The sequence below is a fragment of the Macrotis lagotis genome, chromosome 1, assembly GCF_037893015.1.
Source record: "Macrotis lagotis isolate mMagLag1 chromosome 1, bilby.v1.9.chrom.fasta, whole genome shotgun sequence".
NCBI lineage: Eukaryota > Metazoa > Chordata > Mammalia > Peramelemorphia > Peramelidae > Macrotis > Macrotis lagotis.
In genome coordinates this window covers 145,405,283-145,426,630 of record NC_133658.1, presented here as the reverse complement: position 1 = coordinate 145,426,630, position 21,348 = coordinate 145,405,283, and the positions used below count along the sequence as shown (strand labels likewise).

Here is a 21,348-nt window from a genome sequence, read left to right as displayed (position 1 = left end):
TTATATGAAGCATTTAATGTACTTCCCAGTTTTCAATCCAATAAATGAAAGGTATGCAAGCCTCTGAAGTCTCTGCTGTAATCCAGGTAATCCCAAGGGAGCAGATATGTGGTGCTGTGGATAGAGAAGTAGCCCTCTCATCAGGAAGACCCTGAGATCAAATTGGTCTCAGACACTCGATACTTATTAGCTGTGTGACCTTGATCAAGTCACTTAACCCTGATTGCCTCACATCTAGGTCCATCTCCAGTTGGTATGATCCATATCTGACCATGGGATCCAGAGGAGAAAGTGAGGCTGGTGACTTAGCATAGCCCCTTAACCACTACCCCGCCCCCCAAGATCCAAGTCATTGAATCATTTCCCTGATGTCATGGTCTTCTTTGAGAATGAAGACCAAACATCATCATCATTATCAGTCCATGTAATGTTTATTTACCCAACAATTTCCAGACAGTTAAGATCTTCCAGTTTTCAAATTTTTAAGTCTCTTCCATTCTCACATGTAAATGAATGGATGAATAGACAAAGGGGCAAACTAGGCCAGGGGCCAGGTATGTGCTACCAACCTAAGTTGTGTTCTTGGCCTAAGACGTATGTACAGATAAAGTCAGCTCAAAGCTACTCAGATATTCATCACCTTTATGTCTCTCTATAGAATCATTCCATCATCAAAAAAAAAGGTAAACAATCACAAATTTCTCTAATCAATCAAACTTATAAAATAAATGTAAATTAAATTAAAGTAGATAAATCTACCTGGGAAATATCTAATGCTAGGTTGTAGAGAATCAATCACATCCTATGGGACTTTGGATAAAACAGCAGGCTATTTGGGAGTATGGAATTTCAATAACAAGCCCACCTAATGGTGGAGCATTCTAGCCAAGTCCCTAAGAGAGAATTGCTTTGGGTGGGAGTGGGGGGTGGTGGAAGGTAAGATGGGGTGGGAGTTATATGGGGGTGGGGTATGGGGAAAAATATTAGTTTTCTCCACTCTCCCTTGACCAAAGGAAAATATTATAATCTTCAAAAGATCAGAATATTTAGACTTCTCATGATAAGTGTTCCCTGAATCATGGTGACCGATAGCAACATCTCTACCCGCATCTGAATACAAATTAAATTCACCAAATATAGGCAGCCTCAGATCTCTTTAAAGACACAATATGCAGAGAGCTATGGTCCCCTCAGGTAACTTCATGAGGACTCCACTAAAGGAGAGGAGTACTTCCATCCAGCTAGAAGCTAGGTTACTCCTTTTCCAAATGAACTCTTACCTTGGATCCATTTTCCCCTGGAATTTATAGACTTGTGAGAGAGGGTGCCCTAGATTTTGGGGAGAATTGTTTTGTGCCAACTATTCTTTCTAAATAACCATTTCTAAAACTTAAATTAAAAAACTTAATTAACAGGCTAACTAATCAATAATCACTAAGGAACACAACAGTAGGGACCTGTGACTAATAATATTACAAACCCTCCCCTGACCCTAGTATCCTAAGAGGAAACTGAATAGTAGACCCAGTCTAAGCATTGGAATAAACATTGAAAAATTAATCTCATATAGAGATGCTGCAATAGAAAACTAGGGATTCAAAAAGTAGGGAAAAATGTATTCTGGAGATGGGGGTAGGGATGGAGGTTGGGAACAATCTGTTGAAAGATGGAATGTTGTGTCAATAGGGAACAGCCATCAGATCAACACTGAAACGAGACAACTTAAGAAAGGACAAAATGAAGTTAAAATTCTTGTAGAAAGGTAAGTGGGATTCATATTGTAGAGGACTTTAAATGTCATACTAAGGATTTTGTATTTTATCCTAGAGAAACAGAAAGATTGATTGAAGACTTTTGAATAGGGGAGTGACAGTCATATTTGTGTTTTAGGAAAATCCATTTGGCAATTATGGGAAGATAGATTGAAGAAAGGAGTGACTGAAAGCAGGAATACTAAGAGGTTCATTAACATTATATTAAGTCACAAGAGCTGAGCTGGCCCTTGCATTAAAAAAACAAGACAAAGGGGCAGCTAGATGCTGGAGTCAGGAGTACCCCAGTTCAAATGTGACCCCAAACACTTAATAATCATCTAGCTGCATGGCCTTGGGCAAGTCACTTAACCCCATTGCCTTGAAAAAAAAAGACAAAATGGAATTTAGAATTGGAAGGGACTTCAGAGAAAAATCCTAGGATTTAGAATGATCACAGACATAATAATGCATATATTTCTGCCATGTGTGCTCTATTTAATGAATCATTTTACTGAACTTCCCATGGTTAGACTTCCTCACTCCATTCCAAAAACCAAAGGACAGATGGCTAGACTTGCAACCATGGTTTTGAAGCAAGCCCAACAATTAGCTCTCCAGAACAGACAAATAAACAAGTGTATTTTATCATGTTGCCCCAGGTTTAGCAACCACCTCCCTAATATACTAACTTTCCCTGATGAAATGTGTAATTATTGGTTAATTATATATAATCCTTGGGGTGAGAACAGAAACACTAACATAGACAGTCTCTATATTTTAGTTTTAGTTTATAGAAATCTACAACATATACATTATGAACTGTTTAATAAGTTAATGTCTAGAAGACCAGGCTGCTATTTTTTGGTTTATATCTTCTTCAAAGTTTTAAAATTTAATCTATGTGGGTTTTCCCTTCACCATCACAGATCACGACTTCCCCAGGTGGTGGCAGAAGAATTCAACCCCCCTCTAATCAGCCCTGGGATATGACCACTTAGCTACTTTAGTCCTTGGACAACAGAAATTAATATGGACCACTGATGATCATATATACCTATAGAAGGTGTGGGGAAGTTGTGATCTGTCTATGTTAAGGTTGTCCAACTTGGTAGGCTCTGCTACACTTAATCTGCATTCCAAAATAAGAAGATTCTATCTACTGTATTAGTGAAATAGCAAATATTTATTAAATATTTTCTGCTACCAAGAACTGTGATATGTCCTGGGAATATGAAGAAAGGCAAAAATACAGTCCTGCCCTCAAGTAGCTTCCACTCTAATGCAAAGAAAACATGTAAAAAATACAAGTTATATACAGAATTAACAGAAATTAATATTAGAGGGAAGGCACTGAGTAGAGATGAGACAGGAAAGGACCTCTTGAGAAAGTAAAGTTTAAATTTTGTATAGAAGGAAGTCAGGAGGCAGAGGTGAGGAGTGAGAATATCCTAAACATCGGTTAACAGCTAGAGAAAATGGCCAGAATTGGGAGGAGACTTTAGTTAAATATTTGTATTTTCCTGGAATCCACAGAGTCAGATTTCTTTCTCTTTGACAGTTAATAAAATCAAGGAAGTCTAAAGTTGAAAGGGAGCTTGGACATTAATCTAATGTAACCCCAATTTGAAAGATAAATTCCCTCTTTTTTTAAAACTTGGAGGTTCCCCATCTTAAGAAAAGATCATGCTTTCAATATCAAAAGGATATTAAATTGCTGTCAACATTAACTAAGTGGTAGAAAATGAAAATTTAGAAGCCGCAGCCACATTAGAGTGTATGCATATCATGTTTGGAAAATGTAATAAGACTCATAGAATATTAGAGGTGAAAGGGTCTTGGAACCCATTTGGTTCAAACTCCTCATTTCTCAGAGGATGTAAAACATTGAATTTAGAGATAAGGAGACCTGGGTTCAGAATACTGGGTTCTTGTTTGCTATTTCTTATCTGTTTGAGTTTAGGAAAATCTGGGCCTGAGTTTCTTCTTATGTATAATGAGGATTTGATTGGATATTCTCTAAGGTCTATTCCTTCCAGTTCTAGAGTCTGTTCTACTAAAAGCCTTGTCTAGGGTCATTACTACATAGAGAAAGAGCTGAGACTAGACCAAATTCTCTGGGTTCCAAGTTCAGCAGCATTTTCATGAGAGGGCCTCCCATTTCATCAAGGTGGAACATTTTAAATTTGGTAGAATGACCAGTGATTTTAAAATAAATTTCTATTGCTATCTTTCGTTTTTACTTTACTTTTTTTCCACCTGAATTTATTCTCCTCTTAGCTTTTAAAGACCAGTCCCTTAAATAAAGAATTTTGAGGCTCACTGGATTGCCCAATAAACACAGAAATGTAGAAGAAAGAAATTTGGGACAAGGGCTCCACCTGGCCCTTCAGAACCTTGGCCCAAGTTGATTTACATGTCATCTAGGTGTATTATGGGGGCTGAAAAGAAAATTAACATCCTAACTCTGCCCCATCTTGTTTTCCATTTTGCTAAGTGGTGACCCCAAGTTAAGGGGTCAAGCAAGGGAATGACAAAATCAAATAATATATATGTGAAGCACTTTGCAAACTTTAATGCTAAACAGCAGCAGCATCATTATTTTCATTATTATTAACCCCAAATCCAACAGGAGATTAAGATTAGGGATTCCAGACTATTAAGAGAATGGGCAGTTAGGGGGCATAGTGGATAAAGTGTTGGACCTGGAGTCAGAAAAACTCATTCTCCTGTTTTCAAATCTGGCCCCAGATACTAACTAGTGTGACACTGGGCAAGTCCCTTGACCCTAATCTTGTCTCAGTTTCCTCATCTCTAAAATGAGTTAGAAAAAGAAATGGCAAACTACTTTAGTATTTCTGCAAAAAAAAAAAAAATCCAAATGGTATCACAGAATCTGACATGATGGAACAACAAAGGGAAAGAAATCATTTTAAAAGGAAGCTTGAACTTAGCCTGAGTTCTTTTACTGAGACTTCTTGAAGGCTACTCTTGAGAATATGACCAAGGAGTATTCCTGGAAGTTGACCACCTTATTGAAAGCAAGGACTGCCTGGAACCCACCTTCAGGTAAATGATAACAGAGAGTAACTCACTGGAGATGACCACTAGCAAAGAGCTGTGTGAGACCTTAGGGTCGCAGAGCATCCCACCCCATCAACCTCAGCTGAGAAAGCTCCTCGACCAATGATGCCCACTCAGTATTGGCTCTGCAACATCAGTGGTGCAAGTTGCCCTAGTCATGCTGTCTCTTCCTCAGATTTTTTTACTTAAGTATGGGTTCCTCTTCCACGGGTCACTTGTGGAATGACAGATCTAGGATGGACTTTAAAGTTCATTTCATTCAATTCTTCATTTTACAGATTAGGAAACTGAATATCAGAGGAGTCCTTAGCATAGGTTACATAGGGAGTGACTGTGGATGTGCGTGCCTGTGAATGTATATGGGGAGAAGATTATTCTGATCATTTATCTATTAAACTTGTTTTATTAAATTGTTACTTAGTTGTTTTCAGCAGCTTCTGATTCTCTATGACCTCATTTAGGGTTTTCTTTGCAAAGTTACTGGAGTGGTTGTCATTTCTTTCTCCAGTTCATTTTACAAAGGAGGAAACTGAGGCAAGTTAAATGATTTGCCCAGGATCACAGAACTAGTAAGTGTCTGGGTCAGATCTGAACTCTGGTCTTCCTGCCTGCATTGGATGCCCGTCTAATGAAATACCTTTTTGCTTTGAGAAATCATAGGATCATAGGACCATTGATCTAGAACTGAAAGGAGATTTAGGAATTACCTAATCCAGCATAGCAATGGGATTAAGTGACTTGCCCAAGCTCACACAACTAAGTGATATTAAGTGTCTGAGGCTGGATTTGAACTCAAATCCTCCTGACTCCAGGGCCGGTGCTCTATCCACTGTGCCACCTAGCTGCTCCCTCCTTCATTTTCACAAGAGGAAACTGAGGCTTGGAGAGGAGGCGACTTGCCCCAAGGTCACATAGTTGATAAGTGTCAGAGGTGAGATTCAAATCGAGGACCTCTGACTTCACATTCAGCAGTTTTCCCTACTGCATTGCCCCGCTTCCTGATGTGTTCTCTGGTTGGCATTGAAAGGAGCTTGTGAGTTATGGATCTGGGAGGATACTGACCGTCATCTGCAAAGCATCCTTAATCTAGAAGAGCAGTCTGTTTTATCGAGGGGCAGCTATACGGCAAAGTGGATAGAACACTGGATCTGGAGTCAAGAAGACTTGGGTTCAATTTTATCCTCAGGCACTAGCTCTGTAGGGACAGCTTACTTTAACCCCTATCTGCCTCAGTTTCCCTATATGTAAAATGGAAATAATAATGGTACCTGCCTCCCTTGGTGTAGTGAGAATAAAATGAGGAAATTTTTGTAACATACTTTGCAAATCTTAAGGTTCTCTACGATGATGATGATGATGATGATAATTTTTTTTAATCCAAGTGATTATATTTTATGGTGTTTCCTGAACATGTTCTTATGGAAATGGAAGCATGAATGGATGGGGAATCAAATTTAGACAGTCAACTCACTCCATTTAACAGATGAGGGAACTGAGGCCTAGAGGTCAAGAATCAAAGTCAGATCCTTTCCGTTGAAGTGCATTCCCCACAAGTTGATTTACACTAGAAGAATAAGAGGGATTTAGGGAGGAGAAGCCCTGACGGTCTGTAGAAAGCACCCTTGAAAATTTGGCTCAGGGCTCTTCTTAAAACGCTTATTACTAAAGGGAGAGTAAAATGAGAGAATTCTCAGACTGAGAAAAAAGTTGTGTCCTGTAGGACTTGGCTACCACCTAGTGGTTCTTAATTGCAACTGCAAATGTTAGCAAGACCTTTCAGATACCTGTGATCAGTGGCTCTAGTGTCATTTTAGTAGAAAGAACCCCTGGACAGAGTCAGAATCCCTGGGTTTGAGTTGGCAGACCAGCCCACCTTCTCTGGTGTCTGTCAACCACATCCTCTCCCTTAGCACACTCTCTCAAATTCTCCTGCTCTCTTCTTCCACCAAAAATTTTGAGCAAGTATATATTACTCTTTTATAATCTAAATTCTTGCTTCCATACAAGCTTGTCACATGATCCAAGCCAATGGTTTTTTTTTTTTTAAACAAATTATGTGACCAGGGCACTCTACTAAGCACTTAAAATATAGATATTTTTAAAATCTTTCTTTGCTCTAAAGAAATAAAGGATTTTGTAAGTTAGTTGGAAAGAACAGAAAATACACATGATATAACTAAAAAACATGCAAGATCATAAGATTATTGATGATTAGAGTCCACAAAGTCCATGACCCTCATCTTACAGATGAGGAAACTGAGGTTAAGTGACTTATCCACCATAAGTAAATATAGAGTCAGGACTCAAACAAATAATCAAATAGTAGGGTATTGGTACAAAATGGAAATACTTTTCAGACTTAAGAAAATGACTGGACAAGGAAGGTTTTATGGAAAGGTTGAACACTCAGGAATTCTAGAATAATAAATAACAGAAATAAACAGGTTTATAATAAAGGTGAGGCAACTGGGGCTTTGTCCCAGGGTGCTCCAAATTTGGGGAGCTGAGATTCCTTCCCGGTGGTCCTTCTATACTTATAGTCCTCTACTAGTAGGGTACCATAACCATCTTTGCTCCCTTGCCTGGGCTCAGACCATTGTTTTTTGTTGTTTTGTCGTCATGTCTGATTCTATGTGGCTTCAAGGATTTTTGTCCCTGGAGTTTTCTTGGCAGAGCTCCTGGAGTAGCTTGCCATTTCCTTCCCCATCGTGTCTCCATTTTACAGATGAGGTACTGATAGGGATTAAGTGACTTGCCCAGGCTCACACAGCCAGAAAGTATCTGACTGAGGTCATATTTGAATTCAGATCTTCCTGTCTCCAAGCTGGGTGATCTAACCATTGCATCACCTAGTGTCCAGGCCACTACCCTGTTAATGGATCATGTTGATATTTTGTCCCCTTTCCAGAAGTCACCAGATGGACTCTAACATTACAGACATTATGGTCCTCTAAAGTCACAGGAGGCAACAGCTTTTGTAACTTTTCGAATTTGTGTGTACTTCATCTCCTGCTTTCTCTCTTTGTGTCCTGAGAATTAGGCAAGATCTAGATATATAGTATACAGGCTGTATACTCTTTAGGAAATAAACCACTCCTTTACCAATGTGACTTCATCATAACAAAAAGGTTTTCCAGCTATAGCAAAAGCTCTCCCAGTTTGGAGTGTGAATTAATTACTCAGAGATTTCCTCTTTTCCTCACAAGCCTATGATACATGGTACTCCTTCCTGTAATGGAGGAATAGAACAGAGAAAAGAATTATTACATTATTTCCCCTATTTTCTTTGCTACTTCCAATTAAAAAACTTTACTTTTAATTTGTGATTACTACGCTATCTGATGGTAGAGAAGTACTGAATAGGAGCTAAAATATATTTCTATAATCACTAAAAAAAGACAAAATCTAAAAAATCACCCAAACAAACAAACAAATTAAACTTGGACCAGTAAGAGGTTCCTGAGACCAGTAGAACCACTGCCATAGGGATACCTTTGGAGAGGATTTCATTTTGGGGTCATTATAAGCTTCTCTGGGGCGGCTAGGTGGCGCAGTGGATAGAGCGCCGGCCCTGGAGTCAGGAGTACCTGAGTTCAAATCCAACCTCAGACAATAATTACTTAGCTGTGTAGCCTTGGGCAAGCCATTTAACCCCATTACCTTGAGAAAACCTAAAAAAAAAAAAATCAAGCTTCTCTAGTATTTAACTACAACCACACTGTGGCACCAGAAGACCAACAAAAACAAACTTTTCTCTATGGAAGCAAAAGTGGTTGCAGAAGGCCACTATAGATGAAGGTTGTGGTTAGGGTCCAATTCTTCTTGCTGTAATATGCACAGTAAAAGTAATATAGAAACCAGCTTCCAGTGCTCCTATATACCAATAGCCTTAGTTGAGCACATAAGTGGACAAAACTGGGAGTCATTGATCTCTCCTTCCTGCCAAATTAAAGATGAGAGGAAAAGGGGTCAATTGGATCAAATGATCAATCACTCCACCCCAACTTTATTTTTTATTTTTGTTTTTGTTTTTGTTTTTGCAAGGCAATGGGGTTAAGTGGCTTGCCCAAGGCCACACAGGTCATTATTAAGTGTCTGAGGCTAGATTTGAACTCAGGTACTCTTGACTCCAGGGCCGGTGCTCTATCCACTGTGCCATCTAGCCACCCCCTCCACCCCAACTTTAAGCAACAGACAAGATAATCTAGACTTTATAAGGTAGGCAAATGACTATTGAATCAGTCAGTTGAAGGTACAAAACCAGATGCAAAAAAATTCAATACATTTGGAAGAAGCAAAATTGGGTAAAAAAAACTGAAATGAAATGAAATGACCCTACATAGCAAATGCCAGATTCAATCATTTCCAGTGGGTCTGGGATAAAGTAGCAAACTAGTTTGGAACTTAGGTATTCAAATCTCACGCCAGCATAGAGGAGAAGAGAAGTTAAGTCTTTAGAAAAAAATTGCAGGTTAGAGGGGGAGATAAGAGAGGAGAGTCTCTGTCTCTCCTCTTCCCCACCCCATCTCTTTGGTCAAAAGATGACTTTCTGAACTTTGAGAGGTTGAAATACTGTGAATTTCCTATGATCATCCTAGCAGTGTCCCTGAACCAGCGATGGCTGATATCTGTGTTTGCATTGGGAACAAACGCAAAATAGGCATAATAAGGGAAGTCAGCTTTAAGGACTCTAAAAGGAGCCAATGGGCAGTTCAGTAGGACAGTGTTGGCCTCAGGGCCACCTAAATTCGAATCTGACCTCAGACACTTAACTAGCTGTGTGACCCTGGACAAATCACTTAACCCTGTTTACCTTATCTATAAAATGAGCTAGAGAAAGAAATGACAAATGATTCTAGTATCTTTTCCAAGAAAACACCATATGGGGTCATAGAGAGTCAGACTTGACTGAAAAATGACTGGACAACAACAAAAATAAGCAGTAGGGGAAGCACACCAGCCAGGATTTATGAGCAATAGAAGTAGGGAAAAACACTCCCAATCCCACAGTCATTTCTGGAACTCTGAAGGGAAAAGCATACTTTTCCCTCAGAGCATCTAACCTGATAATGAAAGTTGGGGTTGGGATAGAGCTTAGAATTTTCAGAACCTGATCAGTCTCAACTACTGTGAATCTGGCCGGTATTTTGAAAACCTATTTTAATGATAAGGTACCTACTAATGTTCTCTTCAGGTGGGCCATAGCTTTGAGAATCCAGAATATTCTTTTCTATGGAGTAGATCCTAAGAATAAAGAGAAACTGGAAGATGAAAGAGTTATCATAGTAACTCTTGCTGTCACTTTAAAGATTTGCATTTGAAAGCCTAGACTGTCAAAGGTTCTATTTTCTGTCTATGTTTTAAATTTGAAATGTGGGTAACTGTCACCTTTTGTACAATGTTGCCCAGATATGGCTTCGTGGACCCACAGATTATGCTTGGGAAGAGGTATAGAACAAATTAGACTGTTTTACTTTTTAATGAAACAAATTCATTTTAAAGAATGAAAAAGCATAATAATAATTATTTCATATAATTAAATAATTTATTAAATACTTATTATGTATTAAGGTAACATTCTAGGTATTGGAGGTAGTGAGGGTATAGAAGTTGAAAAAAGTCTCCTATTTAGGTTTTCTCTCTGGGCTCAGTTATTACTCCAATTTATACTAATGCTGATAGGTTGGGATTCCCCAAAGGGAGCAGCTATGACAAGTATTTTCATGATTCTAGGGCTAACCCTGTGTACGTGTGAGAGGGTATATTCCTACAACTATTACTCTTTAGTCACTACCAGTGTGCTTCCCATGAGCAAATCTGCCAGGTGACTCAATTAATTTTTGAAAACAGTATTTACCCAAACTGCAAAGCAAAAACCATAATTACACAGTATTCTTCCTATTAACCTGAGATGGATTCTCCCACTAAAGCATGGTATTGTTTGTGTGTCGCCTCTTTCCTGATGGGAGTGAGATGGAAGGAGGGCTGAACTCTTTCAGAAATGGCAAAAATCCTTAGTCTGAGATTTGTTCCACTCTTTGGACTGTGAATTCCCACTCTCAGTTAGTAGGTTGCATTACAGAAAAGCATTAATTCTCAAACAGTAGATAACATTGCAGAAAAGTATTCTTCCATATGACCTTAAGATTTTTTTTTTTAAGACTATCTCTTTTGAGTTTAGGACTGGTTTCTCTGGGGGGGGGGGGGAGCTCCCTTTTGCTTATGGTGACTAACCAGTATGCCAGTCAAGCTATAATAAGGGAATTTATATTTGTGCAATAATCACAAAATATTTCTGTGGTTCAGGGCTCCCCTGAACTGCAAAGTCTTCCTTTTGATCATATACGAATGAGTAGCTGGAAAATAGAGTTTTAGGGATGACCCCTGGTTCTAGGTAAGTGCATTAACTCTGAAGACTTGTTTTTTCCTTAGTGTTCTTTGTATGCACATAACACATTTGTCTCTGTCTTTCTCATTTCCAGTCAGCAAAACCACAAGAGTCTGAGATGAGTACACTTTTAGAGAAAGATTTTTTTTTAAATGACAATCTCTGTTCTCAAGCAACTTGCATCCTAAAAGGGGCAGGTATGTCTAGAATGAAGCATGTACACTATATTGTACATATACATTATATTGTAAAGTAAAACTCTAGGGTAGGGAGTGAAAGGAACAAAGAAATCCAGACAGAGAGCTCTGGGAAAATTTGAGGATGAAAAGAATATTTTCACTTAGGGTAATCAGGGGAAAATTTCATCCAGGAGGTGGAGCCTGATCTAAGAAGCTTGGAGACAGAACTGCAAGAGATGTCACATGAGCAACATGCCCTTTCTAGATTGAAATGTAAGCTTTTTAGTAGCACTCCTTTCCCAAGAAACATGGAAATTTGTGGGACATGATATCCTCTCTTGCAGGGAAAGAGTGGAAATAAGAATTATTCTGTTACTTGCTTGTCTTTTTATTTTGTTTGGAATTCTGTCCTAATTAAATGCTTTGCTATTGACTTTTGAGTTCCTACTTGGTCTGTTAGTAATGAATACTTTAGATAAGGTTTAAATCATGTTAATATAACTATGATTTAGTAAAACATAAAACACCAGAAATTGTACTAAAGGTAATAAGGTGTTCCAGAATTGTGTGAGACCTATGCTTTATCATGTAGTTCAACATTAACACCACGAGGAACTAAATTTAGACAAACCCATGAAAACACTAAGGTTGGTGTTGATCCTAGAGAAGCAGTAAACTATTACATATTGGAGACAAGAAACTTCTATTTGTGGAGAAGATTTCTGACTCCTTTTGACATGGTTATCACTGAAAGGGTGTTAAACATTACTGAGGACTCACGGGATATAATAAAAATAAAGGATGAACTTAAGATGATATTTTAGTATTGTGTGAATTGCCTGAAAAATTAATGAACTTTTTTTGGACCTCAGAGAGATATCCAGAATGGAAAGGCAGTCCAAAACACCCTAGTGTAATTCATAGGTTCTAAAACAAATTTGAAAGGGCAGAGTATATTTGGAGTATACTCAGTCAATGAGATCTAGGGGTAAAATTCCCTATACAAATGCAAAAGTCCTTGTTTCTCATTTGTGAGGGATTTATTCCAGGATTAACTATTTCCTTAATAAAATGAAATTCCCTTGTGAGGTTAACCTTTCTATGTCCTGCTGAATTAACTGCATTCTTTGATAATGAAGTTTTTTTGTTTTTTCCTAAGGAGGTTGGGAAGAAAGAGGGCAAAGTACAAAGAGTAAACCAAACTCCTGCACATCTACTCAGCACACCCTTCCCCAACTTAAAACCTTGGCCATGGGGGCAGCTAGGTGGTGCTGCGGATAGAGCACGGACCCTAGAGTCAGTAGTACCTGAGTTCAAATCCAGTCTCAGACACATAATAATTACCTAGCTGGGTGACCTTGGGCAAGCCACTTAACACCACTGCCCTGTAAAAAAAAAACTTGACTGAAGAAATAGCAGTACTAGAAGAGCTATAGCAGAGCAATAAAAGAATTCTTAAAGTAACTAGAAGAGTTCTATAACAGAAAGAGAGCTAAGGTCAAGGAACACCAAGAAGCAAAACCATAATTGGGAATAGCAATCTTAAATAGTTGCTCTTTATTTGATACTCTGAGTTAGGTGAACTGTTCAGGTCAAGTTTAGAGGCATCATTTCTCTATCATCCCTAATTGTTACTTCTTTGGTGAAGCAAATTAGTACTATAAGAGTAATGACATCTATACAGGGCCCTGGGGGAGGCAGGGATCAACAAAGATGTGGTTGCTTGACTTCAGTTGTAATGACTTCAATATTTGAAATATTGTGGGTTCAGCTCTGGGTACCACAGTTCAAGGAGGAAATTGATAAGACAAAGAGTGTCCAGAGAGGGCAACAATGATCAGAGGAACACAAGATGTTTAGCAGGAATAAGAAAGGAGGAAGGAAGGTTCTTGCTGTCTTCAAATATCTTAATTTCTGTTGTGCAGAAGAGCAATGAGGTTTGTTCCATTTGGTCCCAGTAAGGAAAATCGGGAATAATGGGGTGAAGTTGCAAAGAGGCATATTTAGTCAGTCAGGAAAAATTTCCTAAAAATGAGAGCTGTTCAAAAGTGTTGCTTCAGAAAGTAGTCCATTTCTCCTCATTGGAAGTCTTCAAGAAGAGGTCAATGCTGAACAGTTTGTGGTACATAAATGTAATGAACACTCTTATGGAATAAGAAATGATGCATTTGGGAATTTCAGAAAAGCCTGGACAGACTTTCATGAAGTGATACAAAGCAAAATGAACTGAACCAGGAGAACATTGGTACAAAGTGACAACACTGTCTGATGATCAACTGTGAATGATTTAGCTATTCTCAGCAATAAGGTGATCCCAGACAATTACAAAGGACTCATGATGAAAAAATGAGATCTATATCCAAAGAAAAAAGCTAATGGGAGTATGAATGCAGATTGAAGTATACTGTTTTCATTTTTCTGTGCTTTTTTTCTTTTGGTCTGTTTCCTCTTTCACAACATTACTAACATAGAAATATGTTTTACACAATTGCATATGTTTAACCAACATCAAATTGCTTACTGTCTTAGGGAGGGGGAGGTAAGAGAGGGAAGTAGAAAGTTTGCAATTTAAAACTGAAAAAGAATGAATGTTAAAAATTGCTTTTATAGAGAAGTTAAAAAAAACAAGACAATTTAAAAAAGAAGAGGTTAAATGAAAGACTGCTTCCTTTTGGGTATGGATTAGATTAATTGGACACTAAGGTCTCGTTTTATTTACTTCTTTGGGGGGGGTTGGTTTTTGCAAGGGAATGGAGTTAAGTAAGAATTAAGTGTCTGAGGTTTGAACTCAGGTCCTCCTGACTCTAGGGCTAGTGCTCTATCCATTGCACCTCCTAGCTGCCCCTCTCCTTTTGTTTCTGAAATTCTGATTCTGTGATCTTATAATCTTAAGAACCAGGACTTCTTCACTGTAGGGTATAAAATTCTGATAGATTGTTATAATTCCCTGTTGAAGATGAAGACCCATTAGAGAAGGAAGCGTCATCTTGAATATTTATTGGTTCACGTGTATCTTTTGAGATTTGTGTGTTTCTTCTCCTCACTTCTGGGTCAAATCAAGATTGTCCTGTAGTATAATGGGAACTGAGGATTCTTTGTTTTGTAGAGGCATAGACATGAGTCAAATTTTTATATTCCCAAGAAAAGCCTAGGCTGGGGCATAAGCCAAATAAAGTTATTTATGTCCCAAGACTGAAGTTAGTCTATATAAATTCAGAGTCATTGGTTCTGTGCTATTTGTTATAAATAAATATATGTCTTCCTCTTTACTTTAAGTTTTAATTCAATTTAAACTGTTCTTGATCTTGTCCTCCTATCAACTACAAATAATTTCCTGTTGTAGCCACCATTATAATCTCTTCAAGTTCCTAAATTAGGGGTGACCCTTTAGTTCTGACAGATGATTACAATTTTTCATTACTGACTTCCAGGGTTTCCATTACTATTTGACAAAATACATCTTTCGTCTTTTTTGTATTATATTTTGTATTGTAGACAAACTATATCTGTCTACCCCCCCCCTTTTCTACTCCTCCCTCTATGTTTTCTTTTTTCCTCTTCTTCCTTTTCTAGGCATTTCCCCATGTTCCCTTAATCTGCCTCATCTTCATTTCAAGACATGACTCCTAACCTTTTTGAATATGGGTATCTTTTTAATGACAAGAAATTTTGAGGACCCAAACATTTGAAAATATTTGTACTAAGTCTAGGGGGGCGGAGCCAAGATGGTGACATGAAGGGATCGAGTCTTAGGAGCTCTCTGATAAAACTCATAAACTAAGGACTCTAACTAAACTTTCGAGAGACAGAACCCACAAAGGGACCCAGTGAGGCAGTTCTCCTACTCAAGGTAACCTGGAAAAGAGCAGAAAGGCTCTGCTCCCCGGGGTCAGAGGGGTGGCCTGCCAGAGCAAAAGAACTACAGCCTCCTGGAGGCAGCCCCAGGGTGCTGGGAGCCGTGGCTCACAGCAGTGGGGGAGTCTCCTGAGCTACACCCCGGGGAGCACCGGGCACAAAGTGGGGGAACAGTGGGGGACCTCTGCCAGAGGGAGCACATGGAGCCCAGCCCTCAGGGCACACAGGGAACAGCTTGGTCTTTCCCCAGCCCAGACCTGGAAACAGAACCAGGCAGAGCCAGTAAGTAGGAGCCCCCAGGGCATTGAGCCCATTGAGCTGAGGGAGGGGAGTGAACAGAGACTGCAGAGCTTTGTCCTCTGCCTCTGGAACAGGACTCTGGGGCTCTGACCACATTCAGATCCTGATCGCAGTCTAGGCCCCCCCCCCAATAGAACAACAGGGCCCCCCCTCGGCCCTGTTGCAAAGGGAGGTGCTTATGGTCATTCACAGACCAGGAGGGAGGACAGAGCCTCACACACTGAGATCCTTGTGGGAGTGTCCCAAAAGCTCAGGAAGCACCCCAAAACCAGGTCCAGGCTGGGAAAATGAGCAAGCAGAGAAATAGGAGGAAGACTATTGAGAAATATTTTGCAAATGAGCCCAAGAAGGATCAAAATACTCAGTCTGAAGATGAGGAAGCACAAGCTCCTGCATCTAAAGACTCCAAGAAAAACAGAAATTGGGCTCAGGCTATGACAGAGCTCAAAAAAGACTTTGAAAATCAAATGAGGGAGTTGGAAGAAAAACTGGGAAAAGAAAGGAGAGAGATGCAGGAAAAACATGAAAATGAAGTCAGCAGCTTAGTCAAGGAAATCCAAAAAAATGCTGAAGAAAATAGCATGCTAAAAACCAGCTTAGGTCAAATGGATAAAACAGTTCAAAAAGTTATGGAGGAGAAGAATGCTTTAAAAAGCAAAGTTGGCCAGATGGAAAAAGAGATAAGAAAACTCTCTGAGGAGAACAAATCCTTTAGACAAAGAATAGAATTCAGGGAGATTGATGAATTTACCAGAAATCAGGAATCAATACTTCAAAACCAAAAAAATGAAAAATTAGAAGAAAATGTGAAATATCTCATTGAAAAAACAACTGATATGGAAAACAGACTTAGGAAAGATAATTTGAAAATTATTGGAATACCTGAAAGTCATGATCAGGAAAAGAGCCTTGACATCATTTTCAAAGAATTACTACAGGAAAATTGCCCTGATATTCTAGAGGCAGAGGGCAAAATAGAAATGGAGAGAATCCACCAATCCCCCGAGAAAGAGATCCCAAAAAACAAACCCCTAGGAATATTATAGCCAAGTTCCAGAACTACCAAGTCAAAGAGAAAATATTACAAGTAGCCAGAAGGACACAGTTCAAATATCATGGAGCTGCAGTCAGGATCACACAGGACTTAGCAGCAACTACATTGGAAGCTCGTAGGGCTTGGAATACAATATACCGGAAGGCAAAAGAGCTTAGAATGCAGCCAAGAATGAACTACCCAGCCAGGCTGAATGTCCTCTTCCAGGGAAAAAGATGGACTTTCAATGAACCAGGGGAATTTCAAATGTTCCTTTTGGAATGGCCAGAGATGAATAGAAGGTTTGATCTTCAGATACAGGATTTAGGTGAAGCATGGAGATTGGAGGAGAGGGGGGAAATATGAGGGACTTAATGAGGATGAACTGCATGTATAGAAAAATGATACTGATAATATTCATATGAACCTTCTCAGTTAATAGAGCAGATAGAGGGAGCTTTTATAGTTGAAGCACAGGAGAAAGCTGAATTTGAAGATAAAATATGGTGTAAAAATGGAGTCAATAGAAAAAAAGGGAAATGGAATGGGAGAAAGAAAAAGGAGAGGGGGAATAGTCCAAGATATTTCACATAATAAGATTTTTTTATTACAATGAGCTATTGCAATGATATGGAAGAGTGGAGGCAAGGGGGAATGAGGGAACCTTTGCTCTCATCAGAGATGGCTAGGAGAGAAAACAGCATATATACTCAATGGGGTATAGACATCTGGAGTAAGAAGGAGGAGGGGACAGGGGGAAGGGGTGGGGATGTGAATAAAGGAGGAGAGGATGGACCATGGGTGGAGAGTGGTCAGATATAACACATTTTCTTTTTTACTTCTTGCAAGGGGCTGGGATTGGATGGCCTGCTCAGGACCATAGGGCCAGGTGGATTCTGGGCCTAAGGGGTGGTATGGGGGCTCAGGGCTTTTTGGTCCCAGGACCAGGGATCTGTCTGCTGCGCCACTCAGCTACCCTACAGCAGAGTCAGAGTGAAATGAGAGAAAAAATATAGTACATGGTAGTGGAGAAATAAGAAAGGAGGGAGTTGCGATCAGCAATGGCAACGTTGGAAAAATATGGAAGTAACTTTTGTGATGGACTTAACATAAAGAATGTGATCCACCCATGACAGGGTTGTTGGTGTTGGAACAAAGACTGAAGCACATTTTTTGTTATTATTATTTGGGGGAGGGTGCAGGGCAAGTGGGGCTGGGTGGCCTGCCTGGGGCCACATAGCAGCGTGATCTTTGGGTGTCTGGGGCTGGATTTGGACCCAGGTGCTCCTGGTTCAAGGGCCAATGCTCTGTCTGACATCCAGCCACCCCTACTATTATTACTATTTTATTTTATTTTGGGTCTTTTTTTTTTTCTTCTTTTTGGTTTTTGCAGGGCAGTGGGGATCAGGTGGCTTGCATGTCACATGGCTGGGTGATTTTTGGGTTTACGAGGCTGGATATGGACTTGGGTGCTCGTGGCTCCAGGGCTGGTGCTTTGTCCATTGCGCCACCTGGCCATACCTACAATTATTACTATTATTTTTTTAATTTTAATTTTTTTCTCTCCCCTTTACTTTTTTTGCCCAAGCAAGTCTATCTATATTCATGGGGGGAGGGGTATTTTGTTTACTTGTAAACAAGAATATTTTATTAATGTAAAAAAAAATTTGTACAAAATGAGAATTAAAAATAAATTTAAAAAAACAAACAAAAAAAGAAAATATTTGTACTAAAAATTACTATGATTTTAGTAATACATTTAAATGAATATATGTCTTATTAATCACAGACACATCTATATATTTTTGAAAGTTGTAAGGTGAACATGTGCGATGCATATCATTCATTTAGTCTTTTAAAAAGCATATATTTACTTATTAATGGATTTGGATGAACTTACAGAAGAGCTCATGACTTAAAGATTGGGAACTATTGAAACTATATAAAACAACCTGATCTTATCTATATGATTAGATTCTTTTTCTCCAAGCTTTTGGAGCTTTCTTGTATAGACAAGCAGGGTCATTTTGATATCACTAAGACCTCAATCAAAATTTGGGGTGAAAAGATGTTTTTGTTTTTTATTCTTTCTAGCATACCTACCTTATCCCAGAAAGAATAAAGTTAAAGATTCTTTGCTTATAGAAAGGCACTCTAAGGCTGAAGAATACCTCAGATACTTCTGAAGATCCATGATTTCACTAACTGGACTTTTCACTGATATAGTTGCTGCCTCTCCCTCCATGCCTAAGGAGTTGCTGCTATCCATCAAAAAGAATTCATCATGGGGCAGCTAGGTGACACAGTGGATAGAGCACTGGCCTTGGAGTCAGGAGTACCTGGGTTCAAATCCGGTCTCAGACACTTAATAATTACCTAGCCCTGTGGCCTTGGACAAACCACTTAACCCCATTGCCTTGAAAAATCTAAAAAAAAATTCATCACCTGGTGGCCAAACTTGAGGTGAATGAGTATCTCCTAACTTAGCTAAGATCTTGAAAGATAGAAACAGTTAAGTCACAACCTGCACTCCATGTCTTTCCAGTGCTTGTACTTCTCTGGTCCAGTGTCTAGAAGAATCCAGACTTCCATTCAAAGTTCAATGAGGCTTTGGAGGAGGACATCAATGAAGATAGGCAGTACCATAGAATGTGGGAATGCACTAAATTTGTAGTCCAAGGACCTGCTTTTGAGTGTCAGTTCTACAAATTAATTTATTTATTTCATTCTCATTTGTAAAATCAGAATAACAAATACTTGCTCCACCCACCCCTAATTGTTGTTGTTCTAAGGATTAAATGAGAGTGCATGTGTGTGTATATATATATATATATATATATATATATATATATATATATATATGTATATATAATCTATTTCTAAGCCAGTACCAAATAGTTTTGATGACTGAAGCTTTATAATTTAATTTAGATTTGGTATAGTTAAACCACCTTCCTTTGTATTTTTTTCATTAATTCCCTTGATATTCTTGACCTTGCTCCTCATATGAATTTATTTACTATTTTTCTAAATCAATCAAATAATTTTTTGGTAGTTTGATTGATGTGGCATTGAATAAGTAATTTAATTTAGATGGAATTGTACTTTTTATTAAATTACCTTGGCCTATCAGCAATAGACATTTGCCCAGTTATTTAGATCTGATTTTATTTGTTTAATTTTTTCATAATGTTTCTTAGTTTGCCTTGCCAGGTAGACTCCCAAGTATTTTATGTTTATATTGAGTTACTTTAAATGGAATTTCTCTTTTTATCTCTTGATGCTGTGTCTTCTTGGTAATATACAGAAATGCTGATGATTTATATGAGTTTATTTTATATCTTGCAACTTGACTACAGTAGCTAATTGTTTCAAGTAGTTTATTAGATGATTTTCTAGGATTTTCTAAAGAATACTATCGTATTATCTGCAAAGAGTCTATTCTAATTCCTTCAATTTTTTCTTCTCTTATTGCTAAAGATAATATTTCTAATACAATATTGAATAGTGATGATGATAATGTGCATCCTTGTTTTACCTCTGATCTTACTGGGAATGCTTCTTGCTTATCCCCTTGACATATAATGCTTGTTGGACGTTTTAGTTAGATGCTGCTTATCATCTTAAGAAACAATCCCTTTATCCCCATGTTCCCCTAGTGTTTTGGGTTTTTTTTTTTTTGCAAGACAAAGAGGTTAAGTGACTTGCCCAGAGTCACACAGCTAGGTAATTATTAAGTGTCTGAGGTTGCATTTGAACTCAGATCTTCCTGACTTCAGAACCAGTGCTCTATCCATTCCACCACCTAGCTGTCCCCTCCCTAGTGTTTTTTTTTAATAGGAATGGGTGCTGTATTTTGTCAAAAGCTTTTTCAGCATCTATTGAAATAATCTTATGATTTCTGTTAGTTTTGTTATTGATATGGAAAATTATGCTGATAGTTTCCCTAATATAAAACCAACCCTGCATTCCTGCTATAATTCCTACTTGATCATAGAATATTATTCTAGTGATAACTTGTTATAATGACTTTGCTAATATTTTATTTAATTTTCTTTGTTTAGACTCTTCTTGGTTTAGTTATCAAAGAAAGAATGTCAGAACTCCTTCACCCATTTTTTCAAAAAGTTTATATAGAATTGGAACTGATAGTTCCTTGAATATTTGGTAGAATTCACTTATAAATCCATCTGGCCTTGGAGATTTTTTCTTAGGGAATTCATTGGTGGCTTGTTTAATTTCCCTTTCTGAGATTAAGTATTTTATTTCTCTTCTTTTATTTTATTATTTTATTATCTTTCTCTTCTTTTCTTTTCTTTTCTTTTAATCTGAGCAATTTATATTTTTGTAAATGTGCATCCATTTCACTTAGATTTTCAAATTTATTGGCATACAATTGGACAAAATAGCTCTGCATTAATACTTTAATTTCCTCCTCATTGATAGTGAATTAACTTTTTTACTTTTGATACTGGTAATTTAGTTTTCTTTCTTTTTTTAACCAAATTAATCAAAGTGTGGACTCTTCTTTCTCTATTTTATTCATGCAAGTCTTTTGAGGTATAAAATTTCCCCTAATAAGTGTTTTGGCATGGTATATTGTCTCTTTTTTGACACTGTTTTGGATGAAATTATTGATCATTTCTATGATTTGCTATTTGACCCATTCATTCTTTAAAATTAGTTTATATAGTTTCCAATTAATTTTAGGTCTATCTCTCCATGACCCTTTGTTGCATGTGATATTTCCTGCATTGT

General features: G+C 38.1%; 1 protein-coding gene across 1 annotated transcript in view; it reads right to left on the bottom strand.

The window, feature by feature from the left end:
- The window catches only part of CHRNB3 (cholinergic receptor nicotinic beta 3 subunit), a 46,300-nt gene extending 40,397 nt beyond the window's left edge, over nucleotides 1-5,903 (bottom strand). The window contains exon 1 of the mRNA XM_074227777.1: nucleotides 5,898-5,903. Coding sequence (XP_074083878.1) covers nucleotides 5,898-5,903 — 6 coding nt within the window. The remainder of the gene's footprint in view (nucleotides 1-5,897) is intronic.
- Between the last annotated feature and the right edge of the window lie 15,445 nt (nucleotides 5,904-21,348).